Consider the following 20572-nt stretch of genomic DNA (forward strand, 5'->3'; position numbering starts at 1 on the left):
AAGATTGCGGAATGGGATTGAACTCTTCTGTATGTTATTTAACATCGCTATTGAAGGTGTGATCCAGCGAACAGCAATCGAAGAAAGAGGAACGAGCTTTCGCAGATGTCCAGTGGCGTAGGGGGACTAGACCCCCTCGAGAATCCTGCAGTGCCCCTCTAGAAAACAAATTTGTCAAACGTTCTTGTTGATCGGGTCGCCGAAGACCAAGGAAGCCGCTGGTAATGACCGTCAACCGGCTGAGCTTTATAAACATGGCCGAGAAACGCTGGTAACGGGTTATTTCCAAAATGTGGGAAGAGGTGAAGCTACCGGAGGAATGGATGGAAGGAGCGGTTTGTTCCATCTACAAAAAGGGTGATCGACTCGATTACTGTTCCTGTTACGCCAGCTGTTGCCTGTTGACTGCAGCCAACTCCTAGGCTTTGCAGATGACTTTGATATCATAACCAGGAATTTTACGACGGCGGAGGCAATTGACGCCTGAATGAAAGGCGAGTCTAGGAGGATTGGGCTAAAAATAGGGATGGCTGCAGAATGACTCGACCAGGTCGAAACATTTACGACTTCTAAGACGACTGGGAAATTGATGACGTGTGGCCCAAGATCGAGTTGAATGGAGACGACTGCTTGAAACAGCATAACCCAGACTGGCTCTATGCTACAACGACGACGATGACGCTTATATGAGTTTTACGTTTGAGAGTTTTTCACTGGAACATTTCTTATATCGACGCGACGACTCGGTAATATAAAGTAAATAAAATATCCATGCTGAGAGTGTTATATTTATTTAGTTATTGTTGGATCGATATTTTCATATATAGTAAAAATTTTTTTGGAAGGCATCCCCTGAGCCCCTCCCAGGAAAATTTCCTAGCTACGTCAATGTAGACGACCTCGACATTACTACTAGAAACCTTGGGACGGTGCAGGCAATCTACGTCAGACCATAAACAGAGACTAGGAGGATTGGGTAACAAATCAATGCGTCGAAAACCAAGCATATGATTCCTAGTTCAGGAAAGCGATGCTCGCCTTCCACGGACACTGATTCTTGACGGCGATGCACTGAAAGTAGTTGATTAGTTCATATATTTGGGATTACTGGTCATTGGCACGAATAAGGAGATTCGATGACCTCTGCCAGACGCTTCGATCAAGGAGCATTCGCACAAAGTACAAAGCTGGCGATGTACAAAACGCCAAACAGACCGGTAACCTTCATGGACTTGAGACTGTAACTTTGCTTATGGAAGAAATACGTCACTTCCCGAATTTGATCGAAAGGTGTTGCGGGCCATCTCTGGTGGAGTACAAACGGAAAGTGGCGAAGGCGTATGAACCACGAGCTGCAGGCATTACTTTACGATGTTATAAGTTGAAAGAAAACGTAAGGCTATGTCATTGCATGGACGACCGTGCATTGAAATATACGATCGGATACGATGAGCAGAGATGGGTTGCAAGAATACCGGATAACTACCCTGCAAAGATGGTGTTCGCTTCAAATCCGGTAGAAACAAGAGGACCAAGGGCGCGGCGAGTAAAATAGAGGGCCAGATGGAGCGAGATCTGGCGGAGAGTACGCGGTGTCCAAAGAATTGGACAGCGGTAGCCCATAACCGAATATATTGGAGAAACTTTGTTTATCAGGTTATGTCTTGGCTTTTCACATTTGAGTAAGTTGAAGGTGTGATTCGGCTAGCGACATCGAAACGAGGATAACGATTTTGGGCTTCCCAGACCAGTAATCTTACTTACTTATTTGGCCTAACGTCTTATGATAAGGTCTGCGTAGCATAATTTATCCATCGTAATTCGGTCCATGGCAGCTGGTTTCCAGTTCCGCGGGCACCCAGTGCTTACCAGATCTTGCTCCACCTGGCCCTGCCACCTCGCTCGTTGTGTCCCTTTTCATCTTGTTTCGACGCGTAAACCATTTTTGCAGGATAATTGTCCGGCATTCTAGCAACATGTCCTGCCCAACGTATCCGTCCAGCTTTAACCACGCTCTGAATGCTGGGTTCGCCGTAGAGATGCGCGAGCTCTTGGTCGCGCCAAAGATGGCTCTTAACACGCGCCTTTCGAAAATTCCGAGTGTTCGTAGGTTCTCTTCTAGCAGCATTCACGTATGTAACTGTATCGTATGCTGCTCTGAAATTCTTGAATATATGATGCGTGGGCTCGTTGTACTCTCGACAAAGTTCATACTGAACAAAACGCTAATCAGACCGGTAGTACTCTACGGACTGGATTTTGTAACTTTGCTTACGGAAGTCTTACGTTCACTTGCCGTATTTGAACGAAAGGTTTTGCTGACTATTTTTGGCGGAGTACAAAGAGATAGCAGAGAGTGGCGTCGGCGTATGAACCACGAGTTGCAGGCACTACTTGGAGAGATTCCCATCGTACACCTGGCGTAAGTTTGGAGACTAGGGTGGGCCGGCCACGTCGCAAGGATGCCGGATGACTGTGCAGTGAAATCCGTTCTCTTCAAGAACCCCATCGGCACCAAGAATAGAGAGGCTCAACGTGCTAGATTGCTCGACCACGTTGAAGTTGAATTGGCGTCGAGTAGCCCAGGACCGAGTATAATGAAGAGGAATTCTTGATGCGGCAAGAGCCACTCATGCTCTCGGCTGGTAAAGTAGTAGTAGTACATAGTAGTACGGGGGCTCAGATTGATCGTCCGCAAGTGCTTGTGGAGTTTGAACTAAGCGCGACTTCCGCTGATAATATATTACCAGTAATCTACGTAAGACTAAAAACGGACACTAGGAGGAAAGATTTCCATCATTGCACCTGGTGATAGGACTGAAAGTTATGTTGGGCCGACTACATAATGGCAGTGCGGTGAAAGTTTTTCTCTTCAAGGCTTCAAATGACTCGACCAGAATCAAAGCTTGCGAGCGTCGCCACGAGTAATCCAAGTCCAAGTGTGTTTGTACTCAGTTTATACCAATCGGCATTATCAGGAAAAAAACTATCTTATTCCTGATATTCAAGAGAACACAGAATTCCATTTTTTTCATTTATTGTTTTTAATTATTTGTTTATTTGTCAGCTTATGTTTCGTTTACAGCGGTCAGCAGCTATATTTTTATATTTGGTTGTAAGCTAATTTCATTGTATATCGTCGATTATGATTAAATTCAATACAAACAGTGACATTTGCAACGAACCTTGGAGGATGTTCGTCGTGAAGTGTCCATTTGATATGCTCATGCTGCCAGAGTTTTCGGGATTACGCTATAAACCCGTGAAGGGGAAAAGGGATTTGTGCAAGTATGGGAACAATGAAATGGAATGGGGACCTTTCCCTAGACCGGAAATATGCCCTCGTATTGCTTCGACTATGAAGAAGAGGTTCGACAATAAAACGGATGTCATCCAAAACGGTTTTCTCGGAAAGCGAAATATATCCGTGGAATCCGGATGCATTTAAATTTTCTTCTCTCAAGCCTAAAATTTAAGAGAAACGTTCCAGAAACAGAAAGATATTTTGAAAGGTAATACAAATGTGTGTCGAATGAGAAGCATAATTTAAAAAATACTATTTTTCATTGTTACTGCACACAATAATCACAATAAAAAGGTTAATTAGTGAATGGATTTATCTTAAATTCTGAATTGTGGTTGATGGCGTCTGATATTTAACCCATGTATAAGTTACCTCAACTTATGTTAAATCAGGTTAATCTACTTGCCTATTCAAGCTTATGATTCTTATTTTTTTTATTCAATTTGAAGATTCCTATTGCTCGCAGGCAAAATTAAAATAACGATACATTGCAAAATTTCAAGAAAAAACTAAACTTACCCATGAAATCGCTGGCACGCGATTAGTGTGCGGTGCACGTTTTGCTTTCATCCTGATTGACGTTTTCGACAATTTACTGCGATGGTTCTAGGTAGGTACCTACTTGGGAAGATTTTCCAAAAGCAAAATACACCTTTGGTAGGTATGGCTATTTGTACTTGTTTTTTTTTATTGTTGATCAAGCAGAAATTTCGGAAGCAGAAAAGAATCAGGGATGATTTTCTATCGATTTTATTTTTCTGCCCAAGTTGCCTCTGCCCTTGAGTACAGTGTACAGAGGTTTTAGTTCAATTTTCTTTCTGAAACAGATTTGTTTGCTCAATAGAGTTGTAGAAATTAATAATTGTTTGATTTTTCGTTCACTGTTGTACCAAATACATTCACAATGGTTTTGTTTCCTGTAGAAAATGTTTTCACTCGTGTATAATGTTCGTTCCGATTGTATATATGCTAAAACACAAAGATTTTATTAGCGGAAACACCATTTCATCGCGTAAACCAATTAATATTACAGTGGTGAAATGTTTGCCTATTAGTTTTGCTTGATTTTGTTTTACAAAAAAGATGCTATGCTGTTGTAATTTGCCTATTAAAAATGTCACTATTTACAAAAATTCTAATATTTACATTATTTTTTTTATCTACACGTTTATTTTGTTTGGTTTTGCTTCCAAGTGTTCTTCATGTGAGTATACATATATACTATCTATATTTTTGATTGATTTAATTTGAATCTGCTCGCTGATTGTTCTTGGATGCCCAGTGTTTTTTCCTACCTTAAATCAGAACATAAAATGTGAAGAAAATAACTAAATAACAGGCTGAGTTTATCTATTCAGACATCACCTAGACTTTCTTTTCCATCCTTATTTTAGAAATAATATTAAATTATGCCAGTTATTTTCTAGTTCTGATTCTGACGATCTGTTAGAGTTGATAAGTAGGTGAATTTAAAAGAAAGTGCATAAAGAAATAGCCCTCTCTCTTGTAGAGCGTAGGTAGACTAAACAATAACGGAAAGGTGGAACAAAACAATCAGATTCTTACTTCGCCTTGAGATGACAGAAGGTCCAAAGACTTTGCAGGGCTTTTAATAAATAAATATATGTTTTAGAAAACAAAAAATCTGTCACTGAAGGTACTAAAATTTACAACAAAGTTTTAACAGTACAATAGAAAGAACTAATCAGAGAATTTAAATAATTTTCAATATGTATGTCGATACTTTTTATATCTATATATTACAATCACATGTATAAATTTTCGACTGGAAAAGTTAACAAATCGAATATAACTACATTATTCATACGGTTGTAGTGCAGCCGCAATTCAGGTGTGTTAATATTCTAGAAAAGCACGTACTTTAAACCGCTGGATCTCTAATTTGAATTTTAATGCAATACAACAACTTTTGTGGGTTCGTTGTCACGCGCGAATAGCTGCTGTGGAATTATTCACTCCAATTATTGTTTTCTTCGGTTTTTGACCGCGACTGAATGTCACGCAGTAACGTAGACACCAGATCAGAAGTAGGGAGGGGGCGACTAGGGATTGTCTAGCATAAGAGCGGAGAAACGATACAGTTTTTTGTGTGGAAATATAGCCTTAGGTCAAGGGATGATCCCCTAAATTCTCCCTATCTACGCCACTAATGTCACGTAGCAACTAACCTATACGTAACATAATTACTTACACCAGTGGTTACGGATGTCGAATGCGCTCGAGTTAATGAGAACTAAACAGCACGGCTCGATGATGCCAATTTTATCCCCAAATACATCCGCAGTGTTCACCGTAGCCTGGCGTAGCGTCTAATTCCGGAATATGACATCCGCAGATAGAATTGCTATTTTCATCACCCAATATAATTAACCGCAAACAGAATCACGCCAAATGGCTGCCACTGTTGTTACTTTTGCACATCAACCTGTCACATGAAGTACATATCCTATCCCGCGGTGTATTCGGGTTTCATCCTGTGTTTTCGCCAAAATGCTCACAGCTACACCAGGAATTAATTTAATTTAATTAAATCAATTTATTCCTGTCCGCCATCCTCCGACATCCTCTCAACCGGCCGTTCGTTTACACGAGCAGGAAATGGGAACAATTGCCCTGGAAAATCCGGTACACAGCCCGAAACAAATCCACACTTTTAGCAAAGGTGGTTAATAATTTGCGGTTTGCTCTACGCAGTGTCGACAGACTCCAATCAAGCTGGATGTAATTTAAAAATTTACAAAAATTTCTATGGAAGAAGTTCTAGGTTAAAGTTACATCGTTTCAAACTTCCTTTCGAAAGTTAAAAACTAAATTTCGGCTGCCTTTCTTAATTAACATAGTATACTAACGACTGTTAGCGTGCAAAGTATTTACCCCCGAAAGCGCCGGTAGTTTGTGCACCAATAGTGTCATATCCCTAAAGTTATAGTTAACCAATTATTTAGGTTTCATGTCCGGCTGCTGATGTTTTTATTATGAGTAAACCAGAATCGCTCGTTACGCCACGCTTTCCTCACGCCGGCACCAGAAAAAAAGTAAAGCCTTGGGTCTTAAACGTCTTTTTAAGACTTGACCCTTCGCATCTGAAGTGGATCAATCGGCAGCGACTCTCGTAACTCGGCAATCGGAACGGATTTTGCCATCATCTGTAGATGGCAGAGCGCAAATCGTAAGAAGTGACGTTGAATCGACTCAATCCTGGCCATCTCGTTTTGGTAATATGGACGCCATACAATGGAGCCATATTCGAGAGTTGAACAGATGAGTGAGCAGTACAATACGCGTTGGTGAAACCCTTAGCGATGTGGAAGACGAATTCTAAAGTTCAGGACGCTTTGTTCACAATGTAGGAAATATGCCCTCTAAACGATAACTGGCTGTCCAAAATAACGTCGAGATTCTGGTCGATGAATTCCAATACCATGGAGCTTGTAGTTAAAAATCACAGGTCGCCGAATTCGGGTGAAAGAAATAATGGAGCATTTTCAGGCGTGGAGCTCTCGTTTTAGATAAACTACATCGACCTTACAGCGAATCTTCAAGTACATTTTGAGATCGTTGGCGTAGGATAAACGGAGGCCTCCAAGATCGTGGTTGATATCATTGAAGTACAGCAGGAAGATGAACGGTCGCAAATAACTGCCTTGTAGGATTCCAGACGAGGCCGAAAACGAATTAGATTGAAAACATTCAACCGTCACAAACGGTTTACGACCTGCGAGGTAGGAACTAAACCAACGCAACACACTCCCACCGATATCGAGTCTTTCCAATTTAGCAACTGCAGTTGCATGATTGATTTTGACCAAACTCGTGATTTTTAGTCATAACCTTGAAAGGCGGTCAGGCATATATTAATTTTTTTTTTGAAACGATGATTCTACAATTGATGAAGGGACGGTAAGGGAAAGTAATGAAGAAGGATTTTTTGGGTTTGTAGGGAAAAAGAGGGGAAAGGAAGGGGGAGGGGGTAATAGGTAGCTACGCTTAACAAGTTGTCGTTGTGACTCCTATCTTTTGTCCAATGCTGGAAGTTCCAGCGCCTCTATGGTTCAAAGATACACGGGTACCAGCGAGCCACACGCCCTGGCAGGTGTTGTGGGTTCAAATCCGGTTATAATCTCTGATTATAGCTTGGTTCGACCCATGCACCTTCCAGCATTGGACAAAAGATAGGAGTCACAACGACAACTTGTTAAGCGTAGCTACCTATTACTCTCCCCTCTTCATTTTCACTCTTTCTCCTCCATTCCCAAAAAATCCTTCTGCATTACTTTCCCTTACCGTCCCTTCATCAATTGTAGAATCATCGTTTCAAAAAAATGATTGATTTTGAACGCCACAGATAAATCAGTATAGATGACGCCGGTTTAAACATGATCCCCAACGATTTCCCAAATATGTCATGTGAGCCACAGGAGATTCGAAGCGGAAACCGTGTTGATCATCACTTAGGTATTGTTTGCAGTGTAGTTATGTAGTAGCAGCGAAGTTATGATTACAAGCTCGTATAACTTGGAAGTGGTACACAATGCGGTGGTTATTGCTATCTTTCCGGCCCTCTTATATTATGACCAGGAAACGCATACGGACGGAAATACCTCGCTTAAGATAGACAGGCTAAACACGAGCCGAAGGGGAACAAGTAATGTGCTTTTTCAAAAATTCAGAAAGAATACCATCTCAGCTGGGTTCGGTGTAGGATTTTACTATTGAGGTGGCTCTAGGGATCATTGCTTCGTCGATGTTGAGGTTGAGAGTAGTCAACATGTTCCCCATAATTAGCGGAACATTGTAAGCTTCATCGCAGCACGTTCGCTCGAATTTATCAGCATTAGTTACTAATTATATTGGTCCGGCAGGGGATGATCGATGAAAGAGAATCAGAGATTCCTATTTATTAAATTAAGCCCGTTATCGGAATACAATAGATCTGCAATACATTCTAGATAAATTCCGGTAGAACAACCTGCAGACTTAGCATCAGTACATGAATTTCAGGACTGCGTACGATTCAGTTAAACGACTTGTGATAGACAATAGTTGGACATGGTTTCCATTGAAAGTGGTTGATCTGATTCGAATGGTTATAGAGATATCAAAATATTGCGTACCAATTAGCGAAAGAGACTTTAGAAGTTGGCCTCGTGACGTTAGATGGCTTGAAGCATGGGGATCCAATTCATTAGTTTACAAGCACTGAAAATCATATCGAGAGAATCAGCATCGATCGCGCGGGGTTATAGTGCTCATTACCATGCTTTTATTTAGCAGATAGTAGCTGTCAGGAAACGTGGAGGCCTACGTAGGAAACACTCACGATGATCTGGTAGTCAAGATGGTTGGAGAAAACCTGCCGTAGAACGATGATAAAACATAGACTATTTACAAACAGGTCTCGGTCACGGACTTGACCAGCCGGTTTCACCAATTCTTCCTCTGACCAATGTCGCTGGAAACTGCTCCCTTCATCTTCAGCTTCTGCTTCATTATATCCAAATACTTTTCTATTAGCCGGAAGTGGACACAATTTGGTGTATCAAACTCTTCTCGAACTCGAGATGAATTGGACTCCATTGTCGTTGTTAGGACATCAGTGCTGTAATGGCAGTAAGCTGCTCCCCCCCCCCAAAAGGTGCTCCCTTTTGAATACTGCCTAATTCACGATCTTATCCATCAGCAAACCGGTGGTTCTCTTGCCGCAGGAACAAATGATATTTTTTTTCGCAAACTTATCCACGAAGACAGACTCAAATTTGTTAGGAACATTGCAATGAGAAGGATCCTTGTAAATTTTAACTATCAGGTTTTGGCTGAAATAGACTTTTGCCTAAGTTTAATCATCGAGCAAAATACATGCATCGCGATTCGTTAGCACCTGGTTGTACAGCTTACGAACCCAAAATTTGCCCGCCATTTGTTGTTTGAGGCTTTGGTAGGATTATCTACTTGTTTGGTAACACTTTTAGTATTCCATGAGTCGGATTCGCTGCCGAGGGATAGTACAGCGGTCAGCATTTAGTTTTTTTAACAAATCATAATCCGAGAGGTTTGGATCAGCCTGGACTTTCCGAATGACCTTCAACAGCAGTTGATGACTACATAACTTTTAGGATAATCTAGCAGTATTGCCAGATCTCGAGTTGCCGCTGATGGATTTGTTAGGTGACTGTGTTAAATTATTTTTCTGTTCTCCTTCTGTATGATGGATGTCTCGAAACCACCCCTTTCAAAATAGGATGTGTCGTGATGTGGTGAATCCTCGGATGTGATAGTTCAGGCTATATTGGATTTCACATTTTACTGAGCAGTACCGATCAGAAATCATTGCGACCCACGGTTTTCCACGGGGTTAACGAAGAACGTGCCACTCGAGTCAAAAAGCAAAGTCGTGGGCTTAAACCGTCATTAGACATTACCCTTCTTTATCGACAGACTTCGCAGCCGGCTGTTTAGAGTACAGGAAAATTACGGGGCCAGTGTAACGATCCTACTGACTCTATCAAGCAAGCACCGTCTAGCCGAGATTCGAACATGCGACGACTGGCTTGTTAGACCAGCATCGTACCTCGAAGCTAAGTAGGCGGCGCTCGAGTCACAAATGCTGATACCTGCTGATACGGTTTTCATAGGGACACCACTGAATAAGAACCAATGTTGCAAATCGAGCGAGAAACAAACGTTGCCCACTCTCAGGTGAGCGAGTACGATTTGTACAGCACCCAATGCTTGCCATTTGTACCCAATGCGCCATTGATGTAAGCGTACGAAAAACAGTTGCCGTTGCTGTGTGTGCAGACATTCTGCTACTAACACACTTGCGAACGCATTGCCTCGTAGAGTCTTTCTGCATAGCCCACTCACGAGGCAAACAACTTGTGAGCAGCTTGCTGCCCGTAAAGTCTAGCGACACACTGCGCGAGCTCAGTGAGTTGACGATTTTTGGTATAAAAACAACATTATTATCCCTTTACCAGTCTAATACCGGCTACGCGAAAAGGTCCAGATACGACCAAAACATCCTTTTGCCTCCATGAATCCGCAGGAAGGGCAACCAATTCTTCTGGAGGTATTTATCTCGAATCTCGATAGATTTGTATATCGATGGTACCCGTTGATGTACCGATGGTATCGATGTACGGCTGGGTTATCTGTCGTAACCACAGATGCCCTGCCAAACCAAGAACTTTTTGGCAAATTCGTCCACGTTCCTCTGTCTTACCTCCTCCGAAACGACCAACCATGGTATGTCAACGCAAAGCTCCTGTCTCAGCAACTGCTTTGTGCCTTGATGTAAGTTTCGCCGTCCACGCCGTCCTCGGTTTCGTCAGCCATTTTTGGTATGTCTTCCTGGTGCAGCTTTTGACCACCATATTTTATTGTCGTTCCGGTTAGGCGCCTCCATCCCATCGAGGCTCAGTACGAAGCGTTCTCGTGCAAGGTTTTGCACGACGGCGTCTTGTTCGACCCCATAAGGGTTACTGCTGGCGTGAGACGGAGCTGCATTTGATCACCGATGCTGCTTCTCATCGTTATGGATGAGATCTTATTTGGAGCAATTGATAGTAGACCAAATTGAGGATTGCTTTAGAATCCTCTTATGATGGAGCAGCTAAATGATCTCGACCTAGCCGACGAGTCTTGCTCGCATAACGCCGAAACAATATGCAGAGCAAGTTAGATGACCTCTCCGAGAGCTCCCAGGCAGCAGGTCTCACAGTCAATGTAGTAAAAACTAAGTCTATGGTAGTGAACACTGACAATTCCACCAACTTCACAGTAGCGGGATAATAAATTGAGCGGGTAGACGCCTTTCAATATCTTGGTAGCTAGACAACACCCGATGGTGGTACGAAGACTGATATAGTCACACGGATCAGGAAGACCAGGGGTGACTTTGCAGGTCTGCGAAACATTTGGCGCTCAAACCAGATCACTCTACGTACGAAGCCCCGAATCTTCAATTCAAACGTTAAATCCGTACTGCTGTATGCCTGCGAAACGTGGTGCGTCTCAGCGGAGACAACGCAAAAACTGCAGGTATTTATTAACCGGTGCTAGCGATATATCATTCGTGCCCGGTGGCCTGATAACTGGATATCCAATTAGGAACTCCATCGTCGATGTCATCAATGGCCGATAACCACAGAAATTCGTGAACGTAGATGGAAGTGGATCGCACACACCTTGAGGAAAGGAGCGAACTAGGTCTGCAGAGAAGCACTCGACTGAAATCCACAAGGACAGCGTAGAAGAGCCAGACTTAGAGGCTCATGGCGACGGAGCTTAACCAACGACATCCGGGCTGAAAACATTTGCCTTTTCACCGCATCGTAACCGACGCTTGAACAGACTCTACACCTTCCTGACCTTCACCTTCGCGTTCACGTTGGTGACCCCTTGACAAATTTAACGCAGTAGCTAAAGTATATTTATTATGACGAGCACCTTAACAGCGATGTAGCTGAACATGAAGGTGACGATATGGCAATAGATCTTGGAGCACACTGTTGAACGCCGCCTACAAGGTACTCTCCCAACTTTTATGTAGTCGATTATCACCATTTGCATAGCAGTTCTTAGGGCAATATCAAGCGGGATTCATGGGTGCCCGTGCCACCACGAATCAGATTTTCGCGCTTCGGCAAGTGTTGCAGAAATGTCGCGAATACAACGTGTCCACGCATCGACTTCAAATCGGCATATGTCACGATCGATCGAGATTAGCTATGGCAGATTATGCTCTACTATGGATTTCCGGATAAACTAACGCGATTGGTCAAGGCGACGATGGATCGAGTAATGTGTGTTATTCGAGTATCAGGGGCAGTCTCGAGTCCCTTTGAATCTCGAAGAGGGTTACGGCAAGGTGATGGGATTTCATGTTTGCTATTCAACTTCGCTTTGGAGGGTGTGATAAGAAGAGCGGGGATAGATACGAGTGGCGCGATATTTACGAAGTCCGTCCAGCTTCTTGATTTCGCTGACGACGTTGACATCATTACACGTACCTTTGAGAGGATGGCGGAAACGTACATCGGACTGAAAGCTGAAGCCAAACGGATTGGACTTGTCATTAATGTATCGAAAACAAAAAACATGAAAGAAGGTTCTAGAGAAGTGAATGCTGACCTCCCTCCCCGGATTCATTTAGACGGTGATGAAATCGAGGTGGTAGAAGAGTTCGTGTATATGGGCTCACTGGTTACCGCAGACAACGACACCAGCAGAGAAATACAAAAACGCATCATGGCAGGAAATCGTGCCTACTTTGGACTCCGTGGGACGCTGCGATCGAACAAAATTCGCCACCGCACTAAGTTAACAATCTTCAAAACGCTGATTAGACTGGTATCGGTAGTCCTTTACGACCATGAGGCATGGACTATGCTCGTGGAGGACCAACGCGCCCTTAGTGTTTTCGAACGGAAGGTGTTGCGCACCATCTACGGCGGAGTGCAGACGGAAGACGGAACGTGGAGGAGGCAAACGAACCATGAATTGCATCAGCTGCTTAGGGAACCACCCTTCGCTCACACCGCAAAATCCGGTCGCCTGCGATGGGCTGGGCACGTCGTGAGGATGTCAGACGACAGTCCGGTTGAAAAAGTTCTCAATAATGATCCGATTGGAACGAGACGGCGGGGCGCGCAGCGAGCAAGATGGATCGACCAAGTGGAAGGCGATCTGCGGACCCTACGCAGACTACGTGGCTGGCGAATTGCGGCCATAGACCGAATGGAATGGAAACGACTTCTTCGTACAGCAGAGGAAACTACTGCCTGGAGCTGATTAAGTAAGTAAAGTATATTTCCCAAATTGCATAATAAGCCTAGTTGTAATCTAATTTCCATTTCCGTGTCATTTTCGTTTCCAATATAAAAAAATCGTCAAGGGCAATTAAACTAAAACACAATATTCAGATGACAAGTGACTTGCAACCTATTTGAAATCATAAAGAATTGCAGAAAAATGAAAAGCAGGTATCAAATATAGTTGTTTTTAATTAAAGTCGTTATCATGCAAACTTATCATATTGATACTTTTATAACAGCACGGGTAAAGTTACAATTTCGGTTACAAATTACATTTGACTTAATACCCTGACTTACATTTACACCCTGTGCAGACGTCAATAAGTTGTATGCATTTTTACATAACATGTTAATGCTAATCATAATGCAATAACGATGTGGTAATTGTTATTTTAAAGCAACATTATCAATCATGTAGGTCTAAAAATTATCTGCGTTGAATAAAATAACTTTTAAATCCACCAGCCGGTTATCAATCGTTAGAATCTTCCCAGAGAGCTAAACTGTTCGTTTGCAATTCATTTTGCAGAAAAGAGGAAAAGAAATAAAAAAACCCGTATCGAAACGAGAACATTTCAAAATGCAAACAAGCACTTTTCCCCACGAGGGCATCCGTTTTCCAAACGCGATGTAGCCGGGGTGAAACATTTAGCTATCTACCTCTTCAGATTCTTCAATAATTACTTCGTGAACACTGTGGCAAGAAGCAATCAGCGGCGGTTTCGGACAGGATGCCACCACTTTTGCACTGTTACTGCTATCACTCGTTGGTCCTCCGCCGCCGTTAGGACCGCTGCTGCTACCGGTTCCACCACTGTTATTTACAATATTACTGCTACTGCTACTACTACTACTACTACTGCTACTGGCGCTGCAGGATTGCCGCAGCTGAATAGGTACTATGGTAGGCACCTCAGAGGTACGATTGAGTAAATAGTCCAGATCGTGCGAGATACGATCCAACATACCGTCGATACGATCCGGGTCTTCGGTTCCAGTCACCGTTATGATTGGTGCAGTGACCGGTTCTGCCGTCGTCGGTTGCGGTTTCTGGTGAAGCTGATGGTGCTCCACCACAACGGAGGCCTGCGCTGTAGACGGGGCCACCGTTACCACTGGGAAAGCGGCAACAGTAGGAATTAGTTCAGAGGCAGCAGGACCCACCATTACCAGCGGATTCGGATGATGATGATGATGATGTTGTTGCTGCTGCTGCTGTTGCTGTTGCAGCAGAAAGAGTGGTGTCCGAGGGGACGCTAGCGACGTTTTACTCGCGGACTGGTCCTGTGTCTCCAATGCTTTGCCGCGGACACCGAGGATGCTGTCTGAAATGGAAATTGATTCATTTGTTAGAGTATGCAATGCTGCGGGTAAAAGAATATTTAAACATTGTTGTATTATTTGCTTTTAAATAACGACTAGTTATAGTTGAGAAGGCTTTTGATGTTGTGTTTTGCAGTTGGTAGCTGCATTATTGTTATTTTTTTCTAGCGGTTAGACAATAGTGGTATTTTGTATTAAATCCTTGGCTCGTAACCACGTATGACCGCGCACAAATTTGACTAGACTACGATATATAAAATCTCAATTTTTTTTTTAACATTTTGCCATTGAGAAAATTTTAATCGATTTTCTATCTTCACATCGTTCTACAAATACTGTCATAAAAATAAATGAATAGAAAACTCCACATATACAGTGCCATTCTTAAGAGGAACCAGAATTTTTCCGGTACATTTTCACGTTGGAAGTTTTCCACGTTGGGACAAGTAAATGGCATGTGTCCTGCGGTGCAATAGCATTAAGATGACTTTTGAGAACGAACGTGAGAAAGGAAAAAAAATACACCGGCAAAATTGAGGTTTTCGGTTACACGAAAAGCGAAAAAATTACCACAATAACGACATTGAGCGCGGGGGTTGAAATGTGGCAAGCATCACCGCAAACGGTGTGGTAATGGGTGCACTTGTTAGAACGTATAACTACTGCAAAGGGTCGCAAAATGGTTCACCCGTGGGGTGAAGGTGGAGCAAAGTGCGACTAATTGTATACGTTTTGCCAGGACGTTTCCGGAAGATGCTGTGCTAATGAGTTCAAGTTCGCCTAAAGGAAGTGCTTTTTCCCCTTGCAATAGAGTAAGACTGTTGAAGTAATGGCAGAGGTACGCCTTTTCCCTATTTTTGTTGTCAAAATGAAAATGGCTCTTGAAATAATATACTGTCGTCCTCTAGAATCCACTTAAATTATTTATCTTATGCATGCAAGTAAGATTGGACTCATTTGCAATGTAAAATTTATTTTATTTTTTACGTTTGTTTTCACTGCAGTTTGCTATTGCATACAAGTGGCTTGTTTTCATTGCTTTACCCTTGTTTCGTATTTCACTCTATGCTGTATGGAAATGGAAAACAAAATTTAATACACTGAAACCTATCGCTATACTTGAATGCGGTATTTAATTTTATTTTGGTATTAATTGTTTTGGATTCTTTTATTCGATCTTAACTCTACCAGTAGTTCAGCCTTCATATCATTACCGTGTGAATTATCAAACAAGAAACAAGTGAATTATTCAATTGTTTCTTTTGACGTAGGACTACGTCTTACGGCAAGTTTTGAGATAGGGTGTCATTCCAAAAAATCAAAAAATGCGAGCGTCACGAAAAATGAAAGGTTTTGAGCGCTAATAGCTCAGCGGTTTTCCGATCGATTTTCAATATTCTTACATCAATCGATCGGAAAATCTTCTAAGAATTGACCCAAATGAAGAAAGGTATGGATTCTTGTTGTTGAACTATTGAAAAATTGAAAATAATGAACCTATGTTTTACCAGAATTCTCGCTTCGTGATTGGTTGGAAGATTCTTTACGATGATCTAAACCTATACCAATTTGATATCTGTGCTTGGGAAGTAAGCCAAAACAAGTGACGAAGTCTCCTCATTTCAACAAGATTTCTTATCACAGCGGTTAAACCTAGACCATTTTGATGTCCTTGCTTGGGAAGTACGCCAGAAAGAGTGTCAAAGCCCCCTCGTGCCAACAGATTTCTTACGAACGCGATTAAACCTAGTTCAATTTGATGTCTGTGTTAGGGAAGTGTGCCAGAAAAAATGACACAAGTTCGTTGTCCCAACAGATTGCAAATTCTTTACTGCGAGACGATTAAACCTAGGCGAATTTGATATCTGTGTTGGAAAAATGTGCTTCAGCTGTAGTGTTCGGTTACAATACGACTCTGTATGAATACGCATGCTTGCCGTTTCATTATAAGTGTAGTGAAAAGATATGCTGTTGATAAAATAGGATTGAATTGGTAAAATCCCTTCAACGTGGGGAACCATGGGTAATAAAAACAATCTTTAATTTCAGTAAGGTAGCAGGAAAGCAATAGTTTGTGTTCTTGATTTTTTTAAGTGGTTTTCAAATGCACAATCTTTTGAGAATTGAACGTATGCAATGTTACTACTTTGATAAATGTTACATACAACGCATGTAGCATGTATATATGTTGCATATAGCATGTATACATGAAGAATCGAATGATTACAAGCATGAATACATGCTACTATCACTACAAAGAGACTTACGTAGTCCTGCGTCACCTATATATGCGGTCGTGTCTTGTACACAACCCCTCTGATTTTTCGGTTAATTCCTGAAATAACAGGAATGAAACACTGTGAAAAAATGAACTAATGACAAAAATCGGGTTTTACATTTGTTCTGGTGAGTTTGCCGTTAGCAGGATTTCATCATTAGATCTATGGAAAAAATCCTGAGAATGTATCATGATGTGAGATCAAGGTCGGCAAACTAATTCAGATTGCGGTTCAGTACCGGTTTATTATTGCAATTCTTGTTTTCACGACAGTCTCAATCAAATATGAATATAATAAAATAAGAACTGACGTACTTTTTACCCTATTGATTCAATCGTCGCTGTTAAAGTCGTGTAAGCTTATTGGCAGAGATGAACCCTTCCCACGAAGACCCTTCCTCATTCTGAGGACCTAGCTTTAGTTACTGAATAGTTCCAAACCTATTTTATGAGTTCAAAGTAATTATTCTTTTCAGAATAGTAGTCTAACATTACGTTACGTTTTGAATTCTGAGTTGAAATCAAGTTACGCCTAAATGAGGTTTGGTTGAATTTCGACAGACAAATGAGGTTTCTGAAGGAGAGCCATCAACAACTTAACTAAACCTAAGTACCACGAACATTCAAACCGACATGTATAACGAGGTAGTCTCGTAAGCGCGCGCCTCTCAGTTGGCTTCGAGGTATGACGCAGGTCTAATAAGCCAGTCGTCGTATGTTCGAATCTCAACTGGGAGAGGCTGTTAGAGTCAATAGGATCGTAGCAACTGGCCCTGCAATTGTCCTGCACTGTAACAGATGGCTGCGAAGTCTGTCGTATAAAAACAGAAGGTCAAGTTTCGATAACGATTTCGATGTAGCACCTAGATTTTGCTTTGCTCGTAAGCGCTACACCGAAACCTGACATATGTAGGGACGAGGATGGGAAACGAATGCGAGGTGGTTAATAGGTGTAAGCAGTTCTCCGATGAACACCTCAATGGCGAAGTCGTCCAAGGAGGCGGAACAGAAGTAAATCCAGAAATGCCATGGAACATAGCAGTGTTTCAGTACCTGATCTCCAGAAAGTCCAACGAGAAATCGGGTTGCTGCTTACTGCTAATCGGCAGATCTTTATAAACATAACCAAGAAACGCTGGTAATGGTACTAAAAGCTCTTCCGGAAGCTACAGGAGGAATGGATGAAAGGAGATCTTTCCATCCACAAAAGGCTGACCGGCTCGACTGCAGCATAATGCTGGTAAACGCTGTACTCTTCTAGATCCTGTTACGCCGGACATCACCGATAGCTCAACGTTTCGTAGGCAATTATCAGGCGGGCTTCTTGGATGCGCGCGCCGCTGCAAACCACATTTGTATTATCCTATAGATCTCGCAGAATTTTCGGTAGCACAGCGTGTCCACGCATCACTTCTTTATTGACTTCAAAGCAGCATACGATACAGTCGATCGGGACCAGTTATGGCAGATTATGTATGAACCCGGTTCATCGTACAAACTGACGCGACTGATCAGAACTATATTTGATCAAGTGTTGTGCTTCGTACGCATCTCGGGCACACTGGAAAGACGAAGGCTTATCCTGCATGCTATTCAACATCGCTCTTGCGGGGGTGATCCGAAGATTAGACGTCGAAGTAAGAGGCACGATAATGGCAGCCAACTCCTAAGCTTCGGAGATAACTTTTAAAGCTGAGTTTAGAAGGATCGGGCTAAGAATAAATGCATCGACCAAATACATAACCGGGAGGGGCTCAAAGAGGACAAACTAAAAAGAACGAACTAAAAATGGTATAAGAGTTCGTGTATTCGTGGGGTCACTGGTGACCGTGGACAACAACACTAGCAAGAACATCCTGCGGCGCTTTCAAGCAGGAACGCATGGGTAAGTGTGTAACGCGTATACGGGGAGTGATAGCATTCGGAGAATAAAACAAAATAAGCTATTAGATTACCTAATATAGCGGGGAGTAGTACTTTAGTTAGTAAAACATCCGGGTAACAACCGAAAGAGTGTGGGAGTGAATCCCTCCTGCCAATGCACCGATATATTTTTGGTCTGTATCGAAATTTTCTAGTTCGTCTAATTAATCATTCTACGCTTTGTCACTTGCCAAAACACGGATTTGGCATATTTGGCTTAGTGTCAAGGCTTTGGGTATTACCCTTCTTTATTGACAAACTTCGCAACCAGTTATTAGAGTATAGGACAATTACGGGGCTAGTGCAACGATCCTACTTGACGCTAGCAGCACCGCCTAGCCGACATTCGAACATACGCTGACTGGCTTGTTAGACCAGCATCGCATATCGAAGCTAACTCTGTGGCATACTGACATTACGCGTGGTCAATGTTAGACTAAGATAACAATGTTGTTTTTGTACCAAAAAATTCAAAGTAGACAAGGTTCCAAGCTAGGTACGAAATGGTACGCAGGAGATGATATTTAGTTTTATTTTAGTTTTTAGAATATTTTACCAGTTTGTCATAATTATTGGTTTTACAATTATTATTTCATTTTATTACATAAATAGAAACATCTTTGGTGCATTTTTTAAATGTATTGAATAATACATTGGATAATACCAATAATCAAATCACCCAGTCTACAAATAGCAAAGTAATTTAAAAGTTGTATCTGTTGTAAATTGGCTGGTTAAAAGCTGAATAATGCGTACCGTCGGTGCCTTGCGCACCTGTAGGCATAAAATAGATCCTACAGTGGTTCACAGTCTCTTATTCCTAACTCCTCGTGATACCAACCGGGCTACGATCAACTTTGGTAGAGATCGGGTAATCAACCCCGGTGGATGTCAAGGTCGTATGCTGACAGGGAAGAAGGGTTCTTTCGAGTCTCGTTGGTCCTCTGGCGGCGAAACAGATGGTTCGTGCTGCAGACCTTGTAAGCCGCTATCACGAAGAACTATTAAGCAATGAACGAAGAATAAGGAAATTCGGACTGTAACAATCTGAATAGACCCACGCGAGGAAAAAGGACTATGGATTGGTAACTAGGGACATTGGACTGCCGATCCCTCAACTTTCAAGGGACCACTCGAGTGTTCTCAGACGGATTGAAGAGCCGCAAGTTCGACGTCGTAGTGCTGCCGAAGGTGTGCTGGAAGAGCTCAACATACGTACGTTCAGAGATGGACATACCATCTACCAGAGCTGCGGTAACTTACACGAGCTAGGTACTGCTTTCATAGTGATGGGCGAGATGTGGAAACGGATGATTGGATGCTGGCTAATCAATCCTCGAATGTGCAACTTGAAAACCAAGGGCTGGTTTTTCAACATAAGCATCATCAACGTGCACAGCCCTCACCTCAGAAGAACCGATGACGACAAGGATCAATTCTTTGCGCAGTTGGAGAGTGACCCAAAACATGATATCAATATCGTCATCGGGGGTTTCAATGCTCAGGTCGGCCAGGAGGAGGAACACAAACCGGTGATTGAGGGTTCAGCGCACCAGCTGACCAGTGAAATAGACCTGAGACTTATCGACTTTGCCGCCTCTAAGAAGATGGCCGTACGTAGTACCTTCTTCCACTACAGACTCCTACACAAGTACACTTGGAGGTTACCAAATCGGACAGAATCACAGATCGACCACGATCTGATCGACTGTCGTCATTTTTCAGACATTGTCGACGTCAGATCCTTTCGAAGCGCTAACGTTGACTCGGACCCAGAGATGCCAGAAGTGAAGACATGTCTTCATTTTGAAGACATTTTTGTTACAAAAAAGTGAAATGTCTTCACTTGAAGACATGTGAAGACATGTCTTCACCATGCAGTTTAAATAGGCGGAAAGCCGAAGGAAG

At 42.4% G+C, this 20572-nt stretch overlaps 1 protein-coding gene across 1 annotated transcript in view; it reads right to left on the reverse strand.

The window, feature by feature from the left end:
• Nucleotides 1-13788: 13788 nt before the first annotated feature.
• LOC128740448 (uncharacterized) overlaps nt 13789-20572 on the reverse strand; it is a 148213-nt gene continuing 141429 nt past the window's right edge. Inside the window, exons 19-21 of the mRNA XM_053835989.1 lie at nt 14412-14465; nt 13902-14255; nt 13789-13859 (exon numbers count right to left, since the gene is read on the reverse strand). Of these exons, the coding sequence (XP_053691964.1) occupies nt 13789-13859; nt 13902-14255; nt 14412-14465 (479 nt within the window). The remainder of the gene's footprint in view (nt 13860-13901; nt 14256-14411; nt 14466-20572) is intronic.

This window comes from Sabethes cyaneus, chromosome 3 (assembly GCF_943734655.1).
Source record: "Sabethes cyaneus chromosome 3, idSabCyanKW18_F2, whole genome shotgun sequence".
NCBI classification, from domain to species: domain Eukaryota; kingdom Metazoa; phylum Arthropoda; class Insecta; order Diptera; family Culicidae; genus Sabethes; species Sabethes cyaneus.